Source organism: Rhopalosiphum padi, chromosome 4 (genome assembly GCF_020882245.1).
Source record: "Rhopalosiphum padi isolate XX-2018 chromosome 4, ASM2088224v1, whole genome shotgun sequence".
Lineage (NCBI taxonomy): Eukaryota > Metazoa > Arthropoda > Insecta > Hemiptera > Aphididae > Rhopalosiphum > Rhopalosiphum padi.
This window is the reverse complement of record NC_083600.1, coordinates 42,397,110-42,418,848: the sequence shown is the minus strand read 5'-3', so window position 1 is coordinate 42,418,848 and position 21,739 is coordinate 42,397,110. Positions and strand designations below refer to the sequence as shown.

Genomic DNA, 21,739 nt, shown 5'->3' with positions numbered 1-21,739 from the left:
GTCGCGCTGTATATAGGTTATACGCGACGCGCGCGGGCTGTTGTGCGATCGCGCGATTCACCGCGGACTATACACGGGTGTACACGGGAACGGCGCGGAGGAGAAGGAGGACCGCGAATCGGCAAAATAGATCGGCAGCGAAAACGGGAACAGGAGGATAACCGTTCATTATTATTGTACATATAATATAATATAATATAATATAGTGTTATACCGGATCGTAAGATTATTGAGAATACGGCCCGAGCGGATCGATCGCGACCGCAACGCAACGGCAAAAAAAAACAAACAAAAAACCAAAAATATTTATCATCCCCCCGACGCGCGCACGTTCCGCACAGGATATTTGTAATAATAATATTTCAGTCACACCGCCGCATCGTGGTACACACAACAATCACAATATCATACACGGCATGTGCTCGTGACCATCACGACGACACGACAACGGACATCGTACGGCAGCGGGCACATAGATCGCTGGGTCGCTGGGACGCTGAATTGCCGTCTTCGCCGTCGTCGAGATGCAACCGCCTCCTAGGAAGGTAAGGACATACCAGTCATCTCATATCGATGTTTATATAGCTTATATAGGTAATAATCGACGTGTTCAATGCCGCGAGTGACGGGGTACAGAAAAGTGAAAAGCCCGTGTGGGAGAGGTCGTTCAGAGTCGTCCCCCGTTTAGCTCGGGCTAAGAAAATAATGTACCGTTTTTTATTTCGCCACCCGTCACTATATGTGTACAGTGTATACACCTATATTTTATACTACGTCATGATAATATTATTATTATTATATATTATTAACCGACTGCTCATATAATAATAATAATATTATATATTTATATGAGCAGTCGGTTATCGTTCGTACGTTTCTTTCGTATAACCGGTTGTTCTCAGAACATTTCGCGATATTCCATCAAAATAGAATACGCAATATAGTTTTTCGATTTGTTGTTTTTTAACTTCCTACCCCGGCGCGACACAATGTTCGGCAGTGACGGCGTCGCGTATTGACGAATTACTGTCATTCGCGGCGGTATAAGTATAGTTGCTTATAGTATAGTGTTGTCGTTGTAGTAACTCGAAGTCGTTTCCACAGGCGTCGAATGTCCCGAGGGCCGACCCGACTCGACGACATCGTTCGGCGAATGATAAATACGTAATACGCGTATACAGTTACAGCTACACGCTGTATTAACCCACCGACCGTGTTCGATAACGCGATCAGAGGATCGCGGAGCGTTCGTTTTCACGCGTCGATGAAATAAAAATTCGTTTAGTCCCAATAACGCTAGTTATAAGCTACGCCTACACTCGACATTATTTCATCATATTATAGGGGGATTCGACAAGTATTCTGCTCATATCCATTCTTTTTTCGTTTATTCAAATTATATGATTTTTGAAATTTTAAAGTACCTACTTATACACTTTTACTACCTACACTCAAGGATCATATTTTCAAATACTTATGTTTTCTATGTATTTTACAGGGAGTGTCCCTGTCGTGATAAAAACTACTTTTTAAAAAAATTTTATGTAGGTTGCTATGGTGATGATTTTTTTTAAAAATGTCTTTTACATACAAATCTAAATCGTAAGAGTGATAATTGAACTCAAATACTAAAGTGATAGTAAATTCTAATAGGTTTAGAAGATATTAGGCTACAGTGTCCCCCTCCTCCGTAATTTTTGGCATTTTTATCCAAAATGTTTTATTTTTTGTTCAGTTAAGGTCACACAATTTCAACTTTTACCCAGGGGGCATCTCCACAAAATGTAGGTCTAAGCAAAAGCCACTAGAGTTATTATTGAAAATTAAAGTAATAAATATTATTTATTTGAATTGTTTGACTTAAAGTAATAAACTATAGTACATTACCTATACGTACTAGACTAAATATATTATGTTTATTTTGTTACATTATTATGTAAAATTGTTATATTAAGGAGATTATCCTTAGTATGTTAAATTTAATAAATTAGAAATCAATCTGTTTATATAAAAAGTTGGTTCTTATTTGAAAAAATCAGTATTTATCATCACAGGATTATTATTCCTTGTAAATGGTCAAAAATCTAAATATTTAATACAAACTTTAAGTATGCTTAATGATTCTAAAAATTAGAATTTGAATAAATGAATTATAAAAGGATACAAGTATAATGTTTGGTGAATCGCTCTATATACATCATATTATATACACATACTGCACTATATTATTCAATCAATAATTTCTATCTTTGATTGTTTTCGATATCCATTGTTTTAAGTCGGTTCAGCGGAATTAGTCTGGACTCTGGATTAAGGTATTTGTAAAGATAAAAATAGACTAAAAATTTGTCTTTGTCAAATAAAATTTGTAATATTGATTAAGCCCTTATTATTGTTAAATATTATCGTTCATCGGACAGTATTACAGTTTTAACAAATTTTGATCACGATGGCGATTCATAATTTAAACTGGTTTTTATATTATTTTTTGATTTTATCGAATATACAACTCACTGTGACCATCAAAACACATATAAATTATTACATTTATTTATGCATAACAATCGAAATTACTGTGGAAATAATTAGTTCACATTTGACACCTAGCTACACCTACTTTTATTTTATTAAAATAGAATATTCAGTATTTATAATGTGTATTATTTATGTACAATATGTACATTTGTAGAAAATAAATTTAAGACATGGTTGCGTGAATGAAAGAATTGTCCATTGATATTAATATATATTATATACTCAATAAATGACGTATTATTGTTATATATTTTCCAATTGTATTTACAAGTAATTTAAATGGTTAAAAAACATAGGTCTTTATGGTATTTGTATGAAGTCAAACAGGAAATTTAAAATATTATATTATTCGTTTCAGTTAATACGTTTGGTGGTAAATAATTAATAAATACTAATGCTGAGTTGACATGCATTTTATTTATTTCAAACTTTAAACACATATAAACTCGTAAACATAATATGACATTACGGTTTACGAGTGTATGCTAGACTTTTAATAATTTTAATAATAACTAGAAAATAACTATTTTCGTTCAGTATTTTAATTTTTTATAATTTATAACTTAGGTATATTTAGAATTTTAATTTTGATAAGATCTTTATTCAGTGATAGTTTCTGTTTAGTGTTTATAGTTTTAATACTCAAGGAAAAATGTATGTTGAAATTCTTTTATTATATTAAAGTTCTTATTAGTTAAATGAGTAGGTAATGAATGATCTGAATTGTTTTTGAAAATAGTTCAAATTACTGAATGTTATTTGATATGGCTCTGTACAGCGCTCGTAAGTAGGTATACACATATTATTAAATGGTTCAAATAACATACTTACTAACATTTTTTTTTAATTAAAAATGTCTACTTTATTCCTTTTTTGTACGGAAATAAAAATCGGGGATTAAAATACTGATTTAATTATTTCACTTATGGATACAGAATAATATCTGAAATGTTAAAATGTTATGAATTATAAACTTGTACCTATTGAACAATGAATGACAATATTTTATAGTATAAAGAGTTTGTGGCTTAATATAAATGATTTTTGTACTATATTTTGTGTGTTATTGCTGTTTTAATTTTGTTTTAGGGGAATTACGTAAAATTTTTAAAAAATCTCCACTCGGAACAAATAGCAAAATTACTTTTAAAAAACCAAAATGAATGTGATTTGTTGGAAGATATAAGGTAAATAATTTTATCATTTATTTAGTATAGGTATCTTAGTATATAGATTAATTAAATTTAAATTAGAAATTTGTAGTTTATTTTGTACATAATTAGTATTGAATAAATTATTTATAGATTGTATTTGTTCAATAAATTGTTGCTTTGATATAAATTTCTTTGTATATTCTTTTTCGTGTATCAGTAATGCACGATTATGTAAATATTTGAATTACATAAATTTTCAAAAGTTCAAATTTATTCTATGTAATGAGCAATTAATGCACTATTTTTATTTACTGAGTTATTGAAATATTAGAGTAGTTCAGATACCTATTGGTCACTGCATGTGTACCCATAAGTTATAACTCGTTGAACTTTGAACAGTCTAATTCAAGTATACTTGCCACTGACATGTGTAAAATTATTTTTATTTTTAATTTAGGAGTTTTTTGATCAAAAAATCTTCCATAGAGAAATCATATTCAGATGTAAGTACTTATATTAACTATTTATTTGTCAAATAATAACAACCTCACATAATATTGCCCAGGTGCTAAGACCAAGTTTAAGTAAATATTTTTATAATTTTTATAGGCATTACTTAAAATATCTGTTGCTTTTTTGAACAAGAAAATTGCTAATATACCGGATATAAAGACTGAAGGAAGTGAAGAAAAATGGTAAGTATATTTTATTGTAACATGTATACTGTACCTATAGATACTAAAATAGATGATGGATTTGAAGCATTTTTTTAATTAAAGTTTATAAGCATTCAAAGACCAAAGTATAATTACTATTAAAAGTGGCGTGAAGCAACATGGAGTATTTCATATATTCATACATACATACAATAATGGAGGGTAAAATACTACAATACATCTAAGCTATGCGGATGTTCTGTAATCGTGCTTGTATATAGAAAAACCTAATTAAATATAATTGAATAATTTATTTTGATACATCATATAACATATTTACATATTCCATGTCGTAATGTGCTATATGGTAGTTTTGAGTGTACCTGGTCATTGAGTAGTCGCTATAATGGATGTGTAACGTTTAAATTCATTGATATATAATTGTTTAATATTAAAAGCGATTCTAACTGGATGCCATGTTATTATCATATCTTTATTTCTATAGATATATAATTATATAAATACTATTTTTCCAATATTAATATCAATACGTCAGGATTAACTTGAAATAATTGTTGATAAAATATGTTATCTTATTATTATTAAAATAATATTGTAGTATTGTACCATTCATATACCTAGTATTTTAATTAATATATTATAATTTAATAGTCAATAATGACGTACCGTAGAATTTTGTTAATGGGTTTGTGATATAAATAGCTTAAAAATGCCTAAATAACTTAATAATAAATTAATAAATAATAATAAACATAATAACAAACAATTTTAAATCTTTATCATGAATGTTTTTTGAATTACAACTAGGGGTAAATATTGAATTGATGATATTTTTCGTTCCCGGAGGTAAAAATTAAGGCGGCATACAATTACCTATTTTTTCTTAGTATTTGCAATAAAAAAAAATCTAATTCGATACTTTACTTATGCACCAACAATATTTATTATTCTATCGCACATATGGAATTTAATAATAAAGTAATAAACGCAGTACAAAGTTTTAAGTCATCAATTAATTTAATAAGTATCTACTGATAATTTTATTGTTAAATACAATAACGCATAATACCTAATAAATAATTAATATAATAATTATTTCATAGAGTTTACTTTTTAAACAGCTAATTTTTAATAGCTAAACTTCTTGTGAAATAATTTAATTTCACTTTTTATTATTGTTCGATAATTTCATCAAGTTTATATATAGGTATTGAATATTTTTGTTTGAAGACATAACCAAAACATATAAGGTTCTAAATAATCTTATTTTAACGAATTCCGAAAACTACGTGTATAGTTAACATTATTTTAAGATTGAAAATGATTGCAACTGAGTCATACACTTTTAAAATAAATATTTAAGCAAGTGGAATAAAAAAATGTCAAGTTTTTAAAATAATAGTTTAAAGTATTATTTGAGTTGAAGGAAGCATAAGATTGTAAAGAGATTCTTATATAAGTTATATTAGTTATAATATATTAAAATACTTATTGATGATAAGCATTACTATAATACTCATAAGTAGGTATTTCATTAAAACGTTTAAGTAGCGAACAGTACAGTTTTTACACACTTTTCTATTTACAAGAATTTTTGTAAATGTTTGTATTAGAAATATCCAAAATGTTTTTAAGGTCTTCATTGTTATCAAAATTATAATCCTCTATACATGAATCAGGAAATAATTTTTTAGTTTTATTCCAACTTAGAGCCAACTTTAATTATTCTGATTGTAAATTTTCTAATATCCATAATATTATCTTTGTTAATTTTTTCAAGTTTTAAGCTAAGCAGGATATAAAGAATTTTCTGACAACATATTATGAAAACTAACACTTTTATTAGCTGATAAAAATATGCTATATTGCATATATTATATTAGGTATTATTTAATTTTTTTTTGATATACATACCTACTTGCAACATGCTTCCAACAACATAATCCATTATACAGTTATATATTTTTATAGTCAATTTTTAAATCGTTTAATTATTGTATTATATTTATGTAATTTAAAATTTAACGAACAAACATTTATTTTATATTATTTATAAAAATTACAAATGAAATTGTCGATACATTTTTTATAGAATGTATCTATTCTATATAATTTATGATTTATATTACATCGGGTCAAATTTTTAATTTTTGTATTATATATATTAATAATAAAATTAAACAAACATTGATTTTAAATAAAAATGATCATACATCACAATTTATGACATTTTTTTTAATCTGAATACACGTAAGTAATATTATAATTAATGTTTTTTATCTGTGACAATAACTTATCGTTTATAGATTTACGGTTAAGTCTACTGTATCCAATCATTTCTAACAAATTGTTAATACATATAATTATTTAAAAGCTTAAACAAGACTATGTATAGCAGTTAAAAGTCAATCGTTAAGTGCATAATTTATAATTTCGTGATCTGTACTACTCATAATGAATTTAATATTATACAAAGACGTATTACAGACAAAAATAAGCATTGACTAACTGATATAAAAAGTCTGATGAGTGATACCTAATATGCGTGATAACAACTTGGTACTACGTGTACTATAAAGTGAAATAAAAATAATTCTTTAATTAATTATGGCACCTAAGTGTAATATGTTATACGTTTATATATAATTTCATAAATCATAATACAACGTTAGTATAATAGGAATTAATCGGTAATCGGTATCTACATTCATATATTAATAAAAATGTTTTTACCATATATAACATAATATCAATTATTATTATTAACACATTTAACAGATCTAAAAAATGTAATTAAATAAAATGTTTTGTTTGTATTAATGTTTACACGAACATGTATTATGTAATAATATTAATATATAGTTAAACGATAATAAATTATCAGTACATGGAGAGGTAATGTAACATTGCTGATCGTTATACCTTTTGTTATACTTTAAAACTGGCTCGAATCGATCAATGTGACCCGCACGCGCATCGTTTGGTGGTCTGCTCCTTACATTACACTATCCCCATTCCCTATGCCCTTCTAACGGACAATGCTCTAAATAACACAGTTCTAGTTAAAGTGTTTTACTCATTTAACACGTAAAACGAACCATGTGTAATATTCTAATCAATTAGACACAACCATTGAACCATATATTTGTTTGTAAAAGTACTCTTATTTTTAGATTTTTCACAAGTGGAAAATTTAATTTGTTTAAATTGCATAATCTTTATTTATTGATTTAACTATATTAGGAAATAACTTTAATAAAAACCATCATAACCATATCAAAAGCATTTTTAAATAATTTTATAATTTTTAATGATTGTATTACTTACTACTAGAATTATTTTTAATGCAAATAATCTCATAAGTCTAATAAGGCTAGCTATATTACATTTTTAATGACTGTTCCATTTTTTTTATTGATAAACGATAAAGTACTGCGATTTTTTTTAATATATTATAGAAATGTTGATTTTGAATTTAAGATTTTGTATTTAAATTACTAGGTAAGTAATGATATAATTTAGATAACTAATAATTTTTACTGCATTATTTATAAATTCCAAAATACAGCTATTATAATGATTTATTTTTTCGTATATCCGATCTAATTTCTTTTAAAATATAAACATTTATCTAGTTTATTAGACGTCTCACTGCATTTGCTCATATTAATACATTTTTTTAAATAAATAAAAAATAATAATTGTGATTTGTCATACAGAAATAATTTGAAATAGGTATGATAATACTACAGCGAGAACAGTAGAACATAGAATTAACATAAAATCGTTTATAATTGCTGCGATTTATTATTAATTTCAAAATGTGTAGTAATAAGTTCAGTATTCGAAGTGGAAGAATAAAAGAAGGACTATTAGACTTGAAAACAATTAGCGTAGTTGATTAAAATTATTGAATTACACCCAACGTCAGTGGCGTTCTTATAGACTTATTTAGTTATTGGTATGGTGAGGGTGGCTAAAAATAAAGATTTAAACTCAATTTATATAGTTTATTGGCATAAAAAATAATTTTAATTATTTAAGATTGGGTACTTATATTTATTTTTTAAATTGCACTTTAATTATATATTATATACAATATTGCAGCAGTATAATCGTAGTAATATGTTTTTTTATAAGGTAATTTATCAAATTTAATTTGAATATCTTATTATTATTAAATATAATTTTACAAAAATAAAATGCATATTAAAAAAGGACGTACCGTTTCCGTTCAAATGAAAATAATAATTAGGACAAGTAGGGGTGCTCTTAAAATATAAAAAAATAGTAAAAGAGTCTGTAGTCCGATTTTTGTGTAGGTACTTCTCAATTTGAGTACTTATAGCAATGATTCAACATGGGCTATTATAAAGTTGAACGAAGCAAGACAAGTGCCCAAATAATTGACCTGTTTTCATCATGTGCTTATTTTAATTTTATTTGAATAATAGTAAATCTATGGGATTTATGTGTACAGTGGATTATGTTTGGTTAAAAGGGTGTGCTTAACCGTCAATGCGTTGACGTATTATGTTTAATCCTCGTGTAGGGTTTTTTCTACTAAGATTTCAGGTACTAAGAATTACGCATAGTCATAACTCGTAGTTGAAATATTTATCATAATATTATCTATCCTAAATCAAAATAATTTATAATTTATCAAAATAAAAATAAAGTTCACATTTTGACTATCTTTTATGCATTCATCACACTACGTGATAAAAAATAATTAGCTAGGTATTCATTTTATTATTACAAAACATAAATAGGTAGTTAAATGTTTTATTTCTTAGTTCATGATAATCCATTAGGTATACTATAACCATTAACTATAATTATATTAGCTTAATATACCTATACTATATTGTCGAATTGTATAAAAATGTAATAATTTATTATAGTTCACTGAAATTTAATGGATCAATCGTAGGCCACTAAATAACGTTGAAGTGACCATTAGCTATTACGAACTATTAATTCGTTAAAAATTAAGTGATTGTTTTTACAATTCGGCATAACTATTATATAAAACTAAATATTAAAATAATATAGTAGTTATTACACCCACTTATTGAACAATAGCATTAAATTGTCAGAACAACAGGAAATAATAAAAAAAAGTTTTACAATTTCATGATAATTTATTACCTTAATGAAGTTAAGTTTTATTGAAAGTTGTTTTTTAAATAATAAAATTGATTTTGACCGGAGTTTAGAAATTTAGAATTCAGTGTAACGATTAAATTTAAATTATATAATATTCTCTCTATAAAAAGCTTTCCTGGCACTCCCATATGAGGAAACATTTTTAATTTTAGGCATTGTATATATAATATAATTTAATCCTATCAATCAGAATTGTTTTTGGATACAAATTTATACAAAAATATATGAATAACAAAAATAATATTACTTAAATATAATAATATAAATTATAATCATAATGTTATTTTTAACAAAAGTCTAAACATAACAGATTTTTAATTACTTTAAATTTAAAGATTAGCAGTTGTCAAAGTCTTATCTAGTAAACCAACTTTTTAAAATATCATTAACTATAAAACTGTAACTATTGTTTAAATATTCCATTTTATGTTTTGTTCTAAAACAACGAAATGGTGTTTAAAATTCCAGAGCGTTTCAATTTCATAAAAAGTTTTGCTTACTTAACTGTAATATAATGTAATATTTTTACAATGAATTTATCAAAAACCTTTTTTCATAGTTTTACCTAAAATCTAGACGTTTATTAAAAGTAATAGTAAAACTATATTTTGTTTTTTTATAATGTTTGTATTACTGTAAGTCTGTGAATATTCAATACTAAAGCTCAATGTGGTGCTTTGTGAGATAAAAAATTATTTTTTATTATTTTGTAATAACTTTTATGACGATATGATATCAAAAATGGAATATCTCAAACGTGACTTACTCAAAATCATAGTTTTTTTAAAAGAAAAGTTTTTTTAATAGTATTAAAATGTACCTATATTTATCCTAAAATGTCATGTTTAATACTATTAATCATTTTATATAGTTATCTAGATTAAATGTGAATAAAAAAAAAAATGTGAAGAAATGTTTACTTATTTTCAGGAATATGTGGAATGTTTGGCGAACAGTTCTCGAAGAAAACGAAACGGCTGCAAAAGCACGATTAGAAGCTATCGAAGTTTTACAAAACCAAATAAATGATGAGGCGAAAGCTCTTCGGGCGCATAAACTTCAGATTGCAAAAAAAGTAAGTTATCAATATATTTTATTCAGTTTTTTAAACATTTAGTCGGCGATAGTTTGTTATGCTTTTATAAAAGTTCACTTTCTAAGATAATCGTGATCTTATAATTTATAAGTAGACGCTGGACTTTAATATATGCCTCCCTTAAAATGTTTAGAATATTATTTACTAATTTAAATATTCAATTTCATACATTCTTCAATTATGATAAAGTATTTAGAACTTGAATTGCCATTAATCGATAAAATATATTTGCAATCAATTATCTATTGAAAGTACTACTTAAGATCCTAAAGAAAGTTATTATAATATGGGAAAATTAAATATTTAGCACATAATAAAATATTTTTCTTAAGTTATTTGGAAGTTATTATTTCTCAACTTTGTTTATATCAATATTTTATATGCATCGTAAAGATTTAATTTTAGAATAAATAAATTATAATATTTTTTTATGTACTTTGTAAGTACCATAATATAACTGCAATTAAATTATTTAATAAATAATATGGTTTTTTTTTAAATGTTGAATATGGGTTTATATAAAAATTCATTATTTTATGTTATGTATTATGTAGGTACGCATGTCGCATATTAAAAAATAATAAATAACATAATTTTATTTTTTATTATTAGCTAAAATATTTATCATATATTATTAAATTATTAAATAATTATAGTGTACAGATCATTTAGCATTGGTACAAAAAGAGCTTCATTCTTCCGTTCAAGATGTAGATAAGACGAAAAAGTTTTACTTCGACGAAGAACAGAGTGCTCACGAAGTGAGAGACAAGGCTAAGGATATAGAAGAAAAGTAAACTTTTAATTTATTGTTAAAATACGTGTATAACATATTAATGCACTTTTCTCCTATAAAATTAAATTGTTAGAGACTGGTTGGGATAAAAAATGTTGAATATATTGGATTTGGCGTAAGAGTAAATTTGTAATTATACTTTACGAAAGGTAAAAATGCTTAAAAAAATTTTAATTAAAGCGAATATCCAAGTTAATGAAATTAATTTAAGCCAATATTTTAATTATTTTATAAATCCTTAAAAATTCGTTATTTATTGTGTATTTTAATTATTTTTTAGAGTCTGAGCATAGCGATAAACGTTTTAATCTTACAATACGAATATTATCAAAGTTTCACGTATACACACTGAACCGTCTATATAGATCGTCTATTAGCTTATGTAAAACAGAAGTTTACCCGCGTATTATATAAATACGCTATATTATACTGATCAACGTGATGAATGTATCGTTTTGTATTATTGACGAAATAATACAATTTTAACACACTAATACATTGTATTTTTTACATTTATTTCGAATTTAATTGAACTTTTTTATATCATCAATTATGACGCGTTAGGATAAAAAAAAAATTGAATAAACTGCTAAAGATTTCTATAACACTAATCTATATGTGATACACCAATACCATGTATAACTGAAATGGTGGGTATTTTTTGCAGGTTAAAGAAAAAAAAAGGCTCGTTCTTCCAGTCAATCACTTCTTTACAAAAAAACAGTGTAAAAGTAAATATTAAAATTTTTAGTTTAATGTAATAAATCATAATTTATTTATAAAATAATTATTAATTTTTGAAACCTATTGAATACTGACTAATGACAATCAATTGTTTTGTATATTATTTTGATTATTAGATATAATCTTAAAAAATTGATCATTTTAGGTGTCTTCCAGAAGAGAAGTTTTGGAAGAGAAATCTTCAGGAGCTAGAAACGACTATTTACTGAGTCTGGCAGCTGCAAATGCTCACCAGACGCGATACTTTTTGGTTGACCTTCAAAATGTAATGAATGTGAGTAAAACAATACATATAATACTTCTATATCTATATACTTATAATTTATAACAATATAATTCTATTAACATTTTAATGAATTTCATAATAATACTCTTTTTTAAATATATAAAAAAATAATTTAGTTGCTATTACAACAATAAAGTTAATGAACGATAATTATTTTACATTTTTAAATTAATTTATACCTATAATAACTATTAATACTTTTCTTCATACAATGATACTGAAGTTATGTGGTAATTTGATACTTTATACAATATCATAATCATTTACTCGTATAATATATTCATTAAAGTTTAAAGTTAAATTAATTGTTTTGAGTTTGTTCATTACTTGTTTTCTTAAAACTGCGTAATCAGAATAACAATTATATTTTTATTAATAATTTTTTTTGTACGTATAAAACTTTGGATAAAGTACAACAGTTTGCTTATAATCTACTATATATACTGTACCTATTGATATTTTGATATATATTTAACTTAGTTATTATTTGATTTTACATAAAATATTATTATTACAAATCTTTTTAATTTATTGAATATAGACTATGGAACATAATGTGTATGAAAAAGTACAAGAATATTTGGCATTACTGAGTAAAATCGAGCTCCTTACGTGTACTGTAGTTCATAATTCGTTTAAGAAAGTCAGAGACCAAGCGCAACAAGTTAGTATACATGAATTATATTCACAAAAACGTCATACACTGTTTAATTTAATTTTGATAAAACGTGAATTCTTATATATAAAAAAAAATGTTTAGTTAAGTCGAGAGTACAACATGCAATGCGTATACCTCTTCTATCCTGTGTTGAAGCAACATGTTCAATACCAATTTGAACCTTGTGACGGAGATGGTATAGATCACATTACAGCAGATCACGGTGGAGTAGTGACTATACTTAGCCAAGAAGCGAAAAGGTGGGCCACACGAATAATTAGGGAGACGAATAATATAAAAGAAAATACTCGAAAACTACAGGTCTTCCAAGCTCTCAGAGATTCTGGACAAAAGGTAAATTTAGTTATGACATAATGCGTGTGTCATTATCATTTGGTTTATTACGTAATTGCGTTTGTTATATAATAAGACTGTTTTATTGATCGAAACATTTATTAGGGTAAGTACGTATATAACATTATGTTACATTTCAAACGAGAAACAGCTTCCATCCGAATTTATGTGTTGGAAACTTGGAAAATAAGTATCCATTTCGTGAACTCTTGCAGCGATGAATAATTTATTAATTGACTATGGGATTTATTAGTATAATACAGTATACTGTGTATACAATCTAAAAAAACACTAACCATTTCGTGTAGTTTATTATTAAATGGTTTTAAAAACATTGTATAATGCTTTATAAGCAATTAATTATTAGGTATTAAATATCAATCTAATGGGTTATATCGGTGGAATCATCGAGAGACACATTTTGCAGCTATTTTAATAATAATAATATTATATAATATTATTAAATTGGTTTTTATTTTATTTTTGTGATTTATTATAGAGTGATCCAAATGATCCAAATGGACCTGATTTGGAAACTAAAATAGAGTCTTTGAAAAACAGCATTCGGAGATCTGAAGTAAGCTTAATGATATTGAGTTCAAAAATATTTTTATATAAGTACAAAGTAAAATAAAAAAAAGCATAAAAAAGCGAAATAACTAATATTGAAATTATTTGTAAATTTGTAATACCCAATAAACAAAATGTTTACTTTATAACGTTGAGTTTTATGTTTGTGTGCCATTTTTTACGTTTCCAAATGTTATATAGCGAATATTAGTATCAATTTATGACCTTATTATGTATTATTTTAACAAAAAACATCGTTGACATGTTATTTCAAGCATTGGTGAAATTAAAATTGTTTACTGCATAATTGTAACATCAATCAATGGTACATTTAGAGTGTTATATTCATACTTAATTATTTAATTTAGACATGGATGATAATAGCACATAATTAAAATTGTTCATAATACATTTTTAGTAGATTTGATGTAATTTAAAAATGTTTAGACTATTAATATTTCGAATACTTATATTTACAATAGATAATAAAACTTTCAAAATATTTAGTCTAATTTTAGCTTTTTATACCACGAACCTTCAATATTATTTATTATTACTAATTACTTATTAGTTATTACCATTCCACAGTATATGTCAGTATTGACATACAAATTATATGTAAGGTTTTTTGTGAAAAGTGTTAGTTCCATCTACTTAATTATAAAAATAATAATATAAACATAATACATATATAAAAACATATAAGTATATATATATATCCTTAGAAAGAATTGCTAGTTCACTTCTACCCGTTGGCCGTTATCTCCAATGATTTATTTTTAATTAAAATTAATTTATTTTAATTATTAAGTACACTTTAAACCTACTCTACAAGTGTACAAGAGAAGCGATTTCCCTGATTTAAAAAAAAATTATATACCGATGATTTGACGAGTTAATTAAATTGTTTATTGTCTATTTTCTTCTTTTTCAGATAGCCAAAGCTAAAGCTGAGTCTCGTATTGAGTGTTTGAAAAATGGAGATGGAAATGGTACTTATATTATATTTTATTGTTTTAGAAGTTTAACCGATGGGCTATTAAGTTTTATATTTTTATTATTAATTTGAATCCACTCGTCTTAATAAAAATTGTTATTGCCTGTTATAAGGGAAAAATTAAAATTGAATATTTATGTAAACATTAAGTTGGTTTTTTTTTATCATAGTTAATGTAGAAGAATGGTTAGCAGACATGGGTGATATAAATGCCGAACTTCAACGATCAAATAGTACATCTTCATTACCAATTGATGGAGGTACAACTAGTGCTATGACATCTGACTACGATAGTGAAGATTACGGAGATGGGCCTTCCGACAGCCCAGTACCATCTGATCAACCACAGTCATCGTCTCAAGATGAAGAAGATCGACCAGATTCGGCGGAAATTGATAAAGATTGGGGTATTTTGTATTTATCTATATCATAAATTATTATTATTGAATTTATAATTGTTTGCACCTTATTATTACGTATTAATAAATTCACATACGTGAATTGTTAATAAGTCACATTTAAACAATTAGATATTCAGTTTTATTTGTACTAATATACACATCTTATTATTGTTTAAAATTTAGCACTTGTGGAAAAAGAACGTCAACGTATTGAGCAACTAACAGCTGGTTGGGACGATCCAACTCAGGTGAATTGGGAAGAAACACGTGACACTGAAGAAAAAACGATGTACCCTCAAACTGCTCCAGAAGAACCAGAAGGACCTGTTTACAAATGTACTGCGTTATACAGCTATACCGTGAGTAAAATTAAATTTATTTATACATTTTTATTTTTTAATTAGTTAAATATAATTCTACCAGTGGCGTAACTTAGTAATTTTGGGAAGGTATGAAAAGTTTGTACATTAAGTAGGACACCCCTTAGTAGGCGGAAAGCTAAATTAATTACTTGCTTATTTGCAGAGAGTCTTAGATTATAGTTTTGACAAAGCTGTTAAATATTATTTTTGGTATTTAAATTATCCAATAACGTCATCATGTTTTGTTAAAATATTGAAATACGTATTATATAATCCATTAGGTTAGGTACTAAGATATTATTTTGGTCGATTTTTATTTGTTGTCTATCATTTGTCTATTTTACTCAATTAAATCAATACACGATGGATTTTGTTTTAATGGTACTAGACCTTTTTTTTGTGCGATGAAGTATTACTATTATATTTAATTTTTAGAATATAATGTTGAAATAATTTACATTTTTACTATAGTAAAATGAATGACTTATTAATTTTTGAAGGTCAAAATATCAAATGTGTATTTTCATTTTTCTTATTTTATGTTAGAATTTATATTGTTGAGTTTGATTCATCAATTTTTCATAATTTATTATGTAACTAATATAAAGTTACTTATATGGTGTATGATGACTCATAAATAATAATTAACTCTAATCCTGTTATTTCCCTAGTTTAGGTTACATATATATACTTGCATTAGTTATATTTTCTTCATTATTGTAATCAAAGGTTAATTTTAAAATTTTAATTATTTTCCTACGCGCGTTTCAGGGTCAACATCCCGATGAGTTAAGTATCGTTGAAAATGAGCAGCTTGAAGTGTTTAGCGTAGACAGTGATAACTACGGTTGGTCAAAAGCTAGAAATTACAAAGGTGAAGTAGGGTATGTACCATCTAATTATTTGGATATCGAGCAAGAAACGTGTGATCCAGAAACACACGATACCCCTACCACATACCAACTTAGATCGCAGATAAGCTTCTCTTCGGTGGACTATATGGTTAACGACGAAGCAAACAATCAATCACAGCACTGTCAATCTGATGAAGATGTTGAAGCTGAAGAACAATCGTCAGAAAAAAGCATCACTACAGTGTGGGAAAAGAAAGATGGAGGTAAAATTATAATTGTTATAAAAATCGATTTCTAAAAATTGAACGAGATAGGTATAATGTGTTTTTATTTTTTACAAAATTAAAATGTGATAACGCCCAATCGATCAACGATATTATTACGTGTTTATTTGTAATACAATTTTATTTTATGTTTTAGGCATCATAGAAATACCATCGTATTGTATAGCACTATTTGACTATGACGGAAATGACCCCGAAGAATTGGGTATGAAAGAAGGCCAGATTATTAAAGTGGTCGACAAGACTACACACGTGGACGACGGGTGGTGGGTAGGCGAGTTGGGTAGCATGATGGGACATTTTCCGTCGTGCCTAGTAAAAGAATGTTACGAGAACGGTGACCTAGTACCCACACCAACATCTGAAAACGGAGATAGTGATTTTTCTAACGAAGATCATCCTGAGTTTGTTACTAGTGGTCCACCACCGCCACCACCACCAGTATTTACACCACCCGAATTACCAACACATTTGTTCCCGACTCAAGTGATTGTTACCCAACCGACGCCAATTGGTGATCACGGACCTCCTGGAAGTTTTGCTCCAGAAGGTGAGTAGCATACGTGTGAAAGATTGAAAGTACAAGATAATTAAAAATAAGAATGAAATAAGGAACGTTTTCGATTTAAAATAAGTAGGTAGTTGTATATTACAAAATGTAAAAATAGAATGAGATCAAAATTCATTGTATATTTGTATAATGAAAATAATGAATAAATATACCAAGAAAGTAATATTATCTTAATATAGTTATTTAAAAACAAATGAAAATTTATTTTAAAATATAATAAATATTTACATTATTGTTTTTTGATGGTAATTCCACGGTTGTGGTGACGATGCTGTTAAAATAGATTTTAAACGGAGCCGCTACACCAGTATTTGTTTTCTGTCTATCTCCCACATAATATAGGAACAAAGATACTCCGTATTTCCACAATTATGACTCTCTGGTTCAGTTTAGAGCAATAGCACCTATTATATATTTTATAAATAAGAGCAAAAAATTTAAATATTGTAACTCGTACAATATATTTAGCCCTATACCAAGCAATAATACAATATGGACTATTAATTTGGGGAGGTCTCTCAGCTAATGCACTGAAACCATTGTTAATACATCAAAGACAAATAGTTCGTATATGTTTACATAAATCCACTCTCAAAGGTTCAACTTTTACTAATTTCAAATTATTTAATGTATTACCAGTAGATCTACTATTCAAAAAAATTGCTATCTTATGGGTAGTAAACAACTCAAAAACTGGGTAAATCTAAATAAAAGAGAAACAGTAGCTTATGATGCAAAAGTTAGTTATTTTAAAAAATCATTTGGTCAAAAATTCGTGGATTACCTTGGTCCAACCTATTTTAATTCTATGCCTATAATTATAAAAAAAAACATTGTCTGTAAAATTTTTAATGCCAAAACATTAGTTGTAAAATGGTTGTTTATGTCTTTAAATCAATAATTATTTATATCTGTAAATGAAAACTCTGTTATCTGTTTTCTTTTTTTTTCTCTTAAAAACCTAATCTATAAGAAATAATTTAATGTATTGTATTGTTCATAATAAGTATGTAATCACCTAAAATCAAATTGTAAATTTACATATTATGTATTATATAAAATAGTTAACTCTATACCTTCGACACAAGCTATGCTTACGGAAGGTATATAATTTTTTATTCAAAAAAAAAAAAATAAAAAAAAATAAAAAATAAATAAGAGTATTTCCTGTGCATTGACCGGATAGATTTGTAATATTTACAATTTTAAATAAATTATTAATGGTTAAAAATGATCGAAATTATTTTAAATTAAAACATACTAATATTTATAAAAAAATGTTAATATTAAAAATCTATCTGGTCAATGCACAGGAAATACTCTTCTTTATAAAATATATAATAGGTGCTATTGCTCTAAACTGAACCAGAGAGTCGTAATCGTGGAAATACGGAGTATTTATATTTTGTTCCTATATTATGTGGGAGATAGACAGAGAAAACAAATGCTGATGTAGCGGCCCTTTAATAAAAACTGTTTGAGTAATAAATAAAAAAAAGAAGTTTATGTATAATTAAATCATATTTAAAAATAAATAATCGAGAGTAAGTATAACAAAATGCTTGAAAAATGAATTTAATATACCTACTTTATACATATTAAATATGATGATGTTACAGAATCAATAAATAATCAATAAATAAATAAAAAATAAAATATAATTAGGTATATATTATATATTGCATTAGAACTAACAATACATTATTGACGTTGGATTATATATTTTTATTTTGGATTATAGTTCCACCCAAATCGAATGAATTTTCAATGGTGATAACTCAAAATCAACAAGAACAGTATGACACACAATTTACGGAGGAATCTTCTGTTATAGTAACAGTAAACGGTAAGTGTTTATACATAGTTGACAGATTAAAATATTGTTTTAATAATTATGTATAAATTATTTTTTATGTAATTAAAATGTACAGTGCCCGATGTACCACAACTGTTTATAGAAAACGAGGTAATATTATTAATACAAATTCAGTAGTTAGTTTACTAAACCCATTCTTCTTTCTTTATATTTATGAAACAAAATAGTTGAATTACATTTTAAAATTACCTATCAGTACATTTTTGTTGTTCGTACGACTTTTTATACTTTGCACACGATCAAATCGTATCGATTATATCTTCACACACTAGTACACTACACACGCACACGATACACATATGACACATGTATAAAATATATGCATGGTTATGTATATTAAACAGTTGGTACTTCTAAAACGTGACTTAATAATGTTAAACAACTACTATTTTTTGCGCATCTAAAAACGTTTACGCAGTACTAAACATAAGCCTACAACTATAAAGTCTAAACGCTTTAATAGTTTAAAAACTTCTTTAAATTAATTTATTCATTCATATAACCTGTATATTACATCACAGTCAACACCATCAGCCTTAATAATATCTATTATGTATATTAGTTGTATTGCAGTGGCGTATTTAAGATTTCACCACGGACAAAGGTGACTATAAGGTTTTTCTACTCTCGACAACCTATCAAAGAACAACACCATCTGTCCATCTACTTATTATATTTAAGACATTACGTAGACAATTAATGTTTAAGAGTTCTTACATACAAATTCTTATATTTATTATTGTCAACCGACTATATAATAATATATGGTTAAACGTTTGCGACAATATTAATTAGCCGGGAAAATCGATGGAAAAAGATAAAAATAATATGTAAACTGTCCATTGCCCAATTATTTGCAGCCATTCTAGATGCTGGAAAACTTACCGATAGGGACAACAGGTCCCAATATTGTTACAGTACGTAATTATTTTTTGTTATATTATTTTATAGGACGACGGTTCTGGGCCTCCCGACGCTCCACCACCACCGGCACCTGCACCAGCGTCCGACGGGCTGGGCGTCGCTCAAATCGTCATCACCGCCGCCACGCCAATGATGGAAGAACCGGAAAAGCCATTCGGTCAAGAGTCGGATACGGTTGAGACCGAAGCCGAGCACCCCAGCGCGGAGGTCCAATCAGAATCGAAATCGGAAGAGGAACACCGCATGAGCGTGGACAGTGATTATTTCCCTGCCACAATACCGGAAGAATCCGAAGACGACCTGAAGTTGCTCGAAAACGATCACCACGCCGACACGGGTTTGCCGTCCGAACTCGAACCCGGACAGCTGGCCAAACTTCACGATCTTAAAGAGTCGAACGCTTAGATAGATTTTTTCATCGTCTTATTACTTCTTTTTCAAGGTCGATTATAAATATTATTTTTAAGGTTCTACGGTTCTACCTATTATATATTAAGACTATAAGTGTTCTTGTTTATGTCGTTATCGATCAGTAGATAACCAAACCTATAATACTTGCTATATATAATATAAAGTATTAACTAAATGCTTACGATATAATATATATATAGAACACATAAAGCGAAACTTATGTGATTGTATGTGTATGTTATACGTTTCTGTTTTAGTTGTATAATGTTAACCGTCAATAATATTTCCTTACCACACGTATATCTTATTAAAAGTATATATTATATATATAATCAGAAGCACGTTTAGAGACAAAATTAAAGATTAATTTGTTCTAGCATTATTCTTCTTGTTAAATATTATTTTCAATAGGGTAGAAAATAATTAAATAATTATTATGAATCTTATAGTTTGTATAAGTGACAAACGTATTATACTATATTATGTGACATTTAAATATTAATAAAAATGTATTTTATATTCTCAGTTTATGTCTACCAAGGTCGATTCATTTGATTCACTCCAAAGAATATAAGGATCATATTTTTGTCACATTAATCCATAGCTGAAACATAAGTAGTCTGACTTGGTAGTTGGTGTTTCAATAATATGTAAATTATTTAATTATTGTGAACCTCCTTTGTACTATTGTATAAAAACATCTACTATTGCCATTCTAAAATTATTGTGAAAATGACATATTTTTATCAACAGTTTGTCTACAGTAATTAATTGGATATAATATTGATTATATAAGACATATACTATGATAAAGACTATTGTAATTTTACACCGATAATAGTGATCAACTGACAATTGACCGGGAATACATTTAAGTATACCTAATGTTATATGATCAATGATTTATATGGCAATTGCCTACATATTATTTAAAAAAAAATTACATACTAAAATATAGATCGTGAAAAGTATGACGTTTCATTATTCTTTTATATGGTTTAAAACGAAAATTGAACAAGC

General features: G+C 26.8%; 1 protein-coding gene across 1 annotated transcript; it reads left to right on the top strand.

The window, feature by feature from the left end:
* Nucleotides 1–21,690, top strand: LOC132930808 (protein nervous wreck). Its single transcript, XM_060996869.1, has 19 exons — nucleotides 1–545; nucleotides 3,625–3,722; nucleotides 4,147–4,192; nucleotides 4,299–4,384; nucleotides 10,466–10,610; nucleotides 11,288–11,424; nucleotides 12,095–12,158; nucleotides 12,317–12,445; nucleotides 12,999–13,121; nucleotides 13,218–13,469; nucleotides 13,969–14,046; nucleotides 14,974–15,031; nucleotides 15,207–15,443; nucleotides 15,621–15,796; nucleotides 16,571–16,916; nucleotides 17,074–17,487; nucleotides 19,250–19,354; nucleotides 19,440–19,474; nucleotides 20,336–21,690. Exons 1-19 carry the CDS (start codon nucleotides 525–527, stop codon nucleotides 20,711–20,713), a joined length of 2,928 nt encoding a protein of 975 aa, XP_060852852.1. The 5' UTR covers nucleotides 1–524; the 3' UTR covers nucleotides 20,714–21,690.
* The last annotated feature ends 49 nt before the right edge of the window (nucleotides 21,691–21,739 follow it).

What these genes read in the sequence shown, in the direction of transcription:
- LOC132930808 (XM_060996869.1), top strand. Translation starts at nt 525, where the DNA reads ATGCAACCGCCTCCTAGGAAG. An exon ending in GATTTGTTGGAAGATATAAG is followed by an intron (nt 3,723 to 4,146) that starts GTAAATAATTTT and finishes TTTTTAATTTAG; the next exon opens with GAGTTTTTTGATCAAAAAAT. An exon ending in ACCTTCAAAATGTAATGAAT is followed by an intron (nt 12,446 to 12,998) that starts GTGAGTAAAACA and finishes TATTGAATATAG; the next exon opens with ACTATGGAACATAATGTGTA.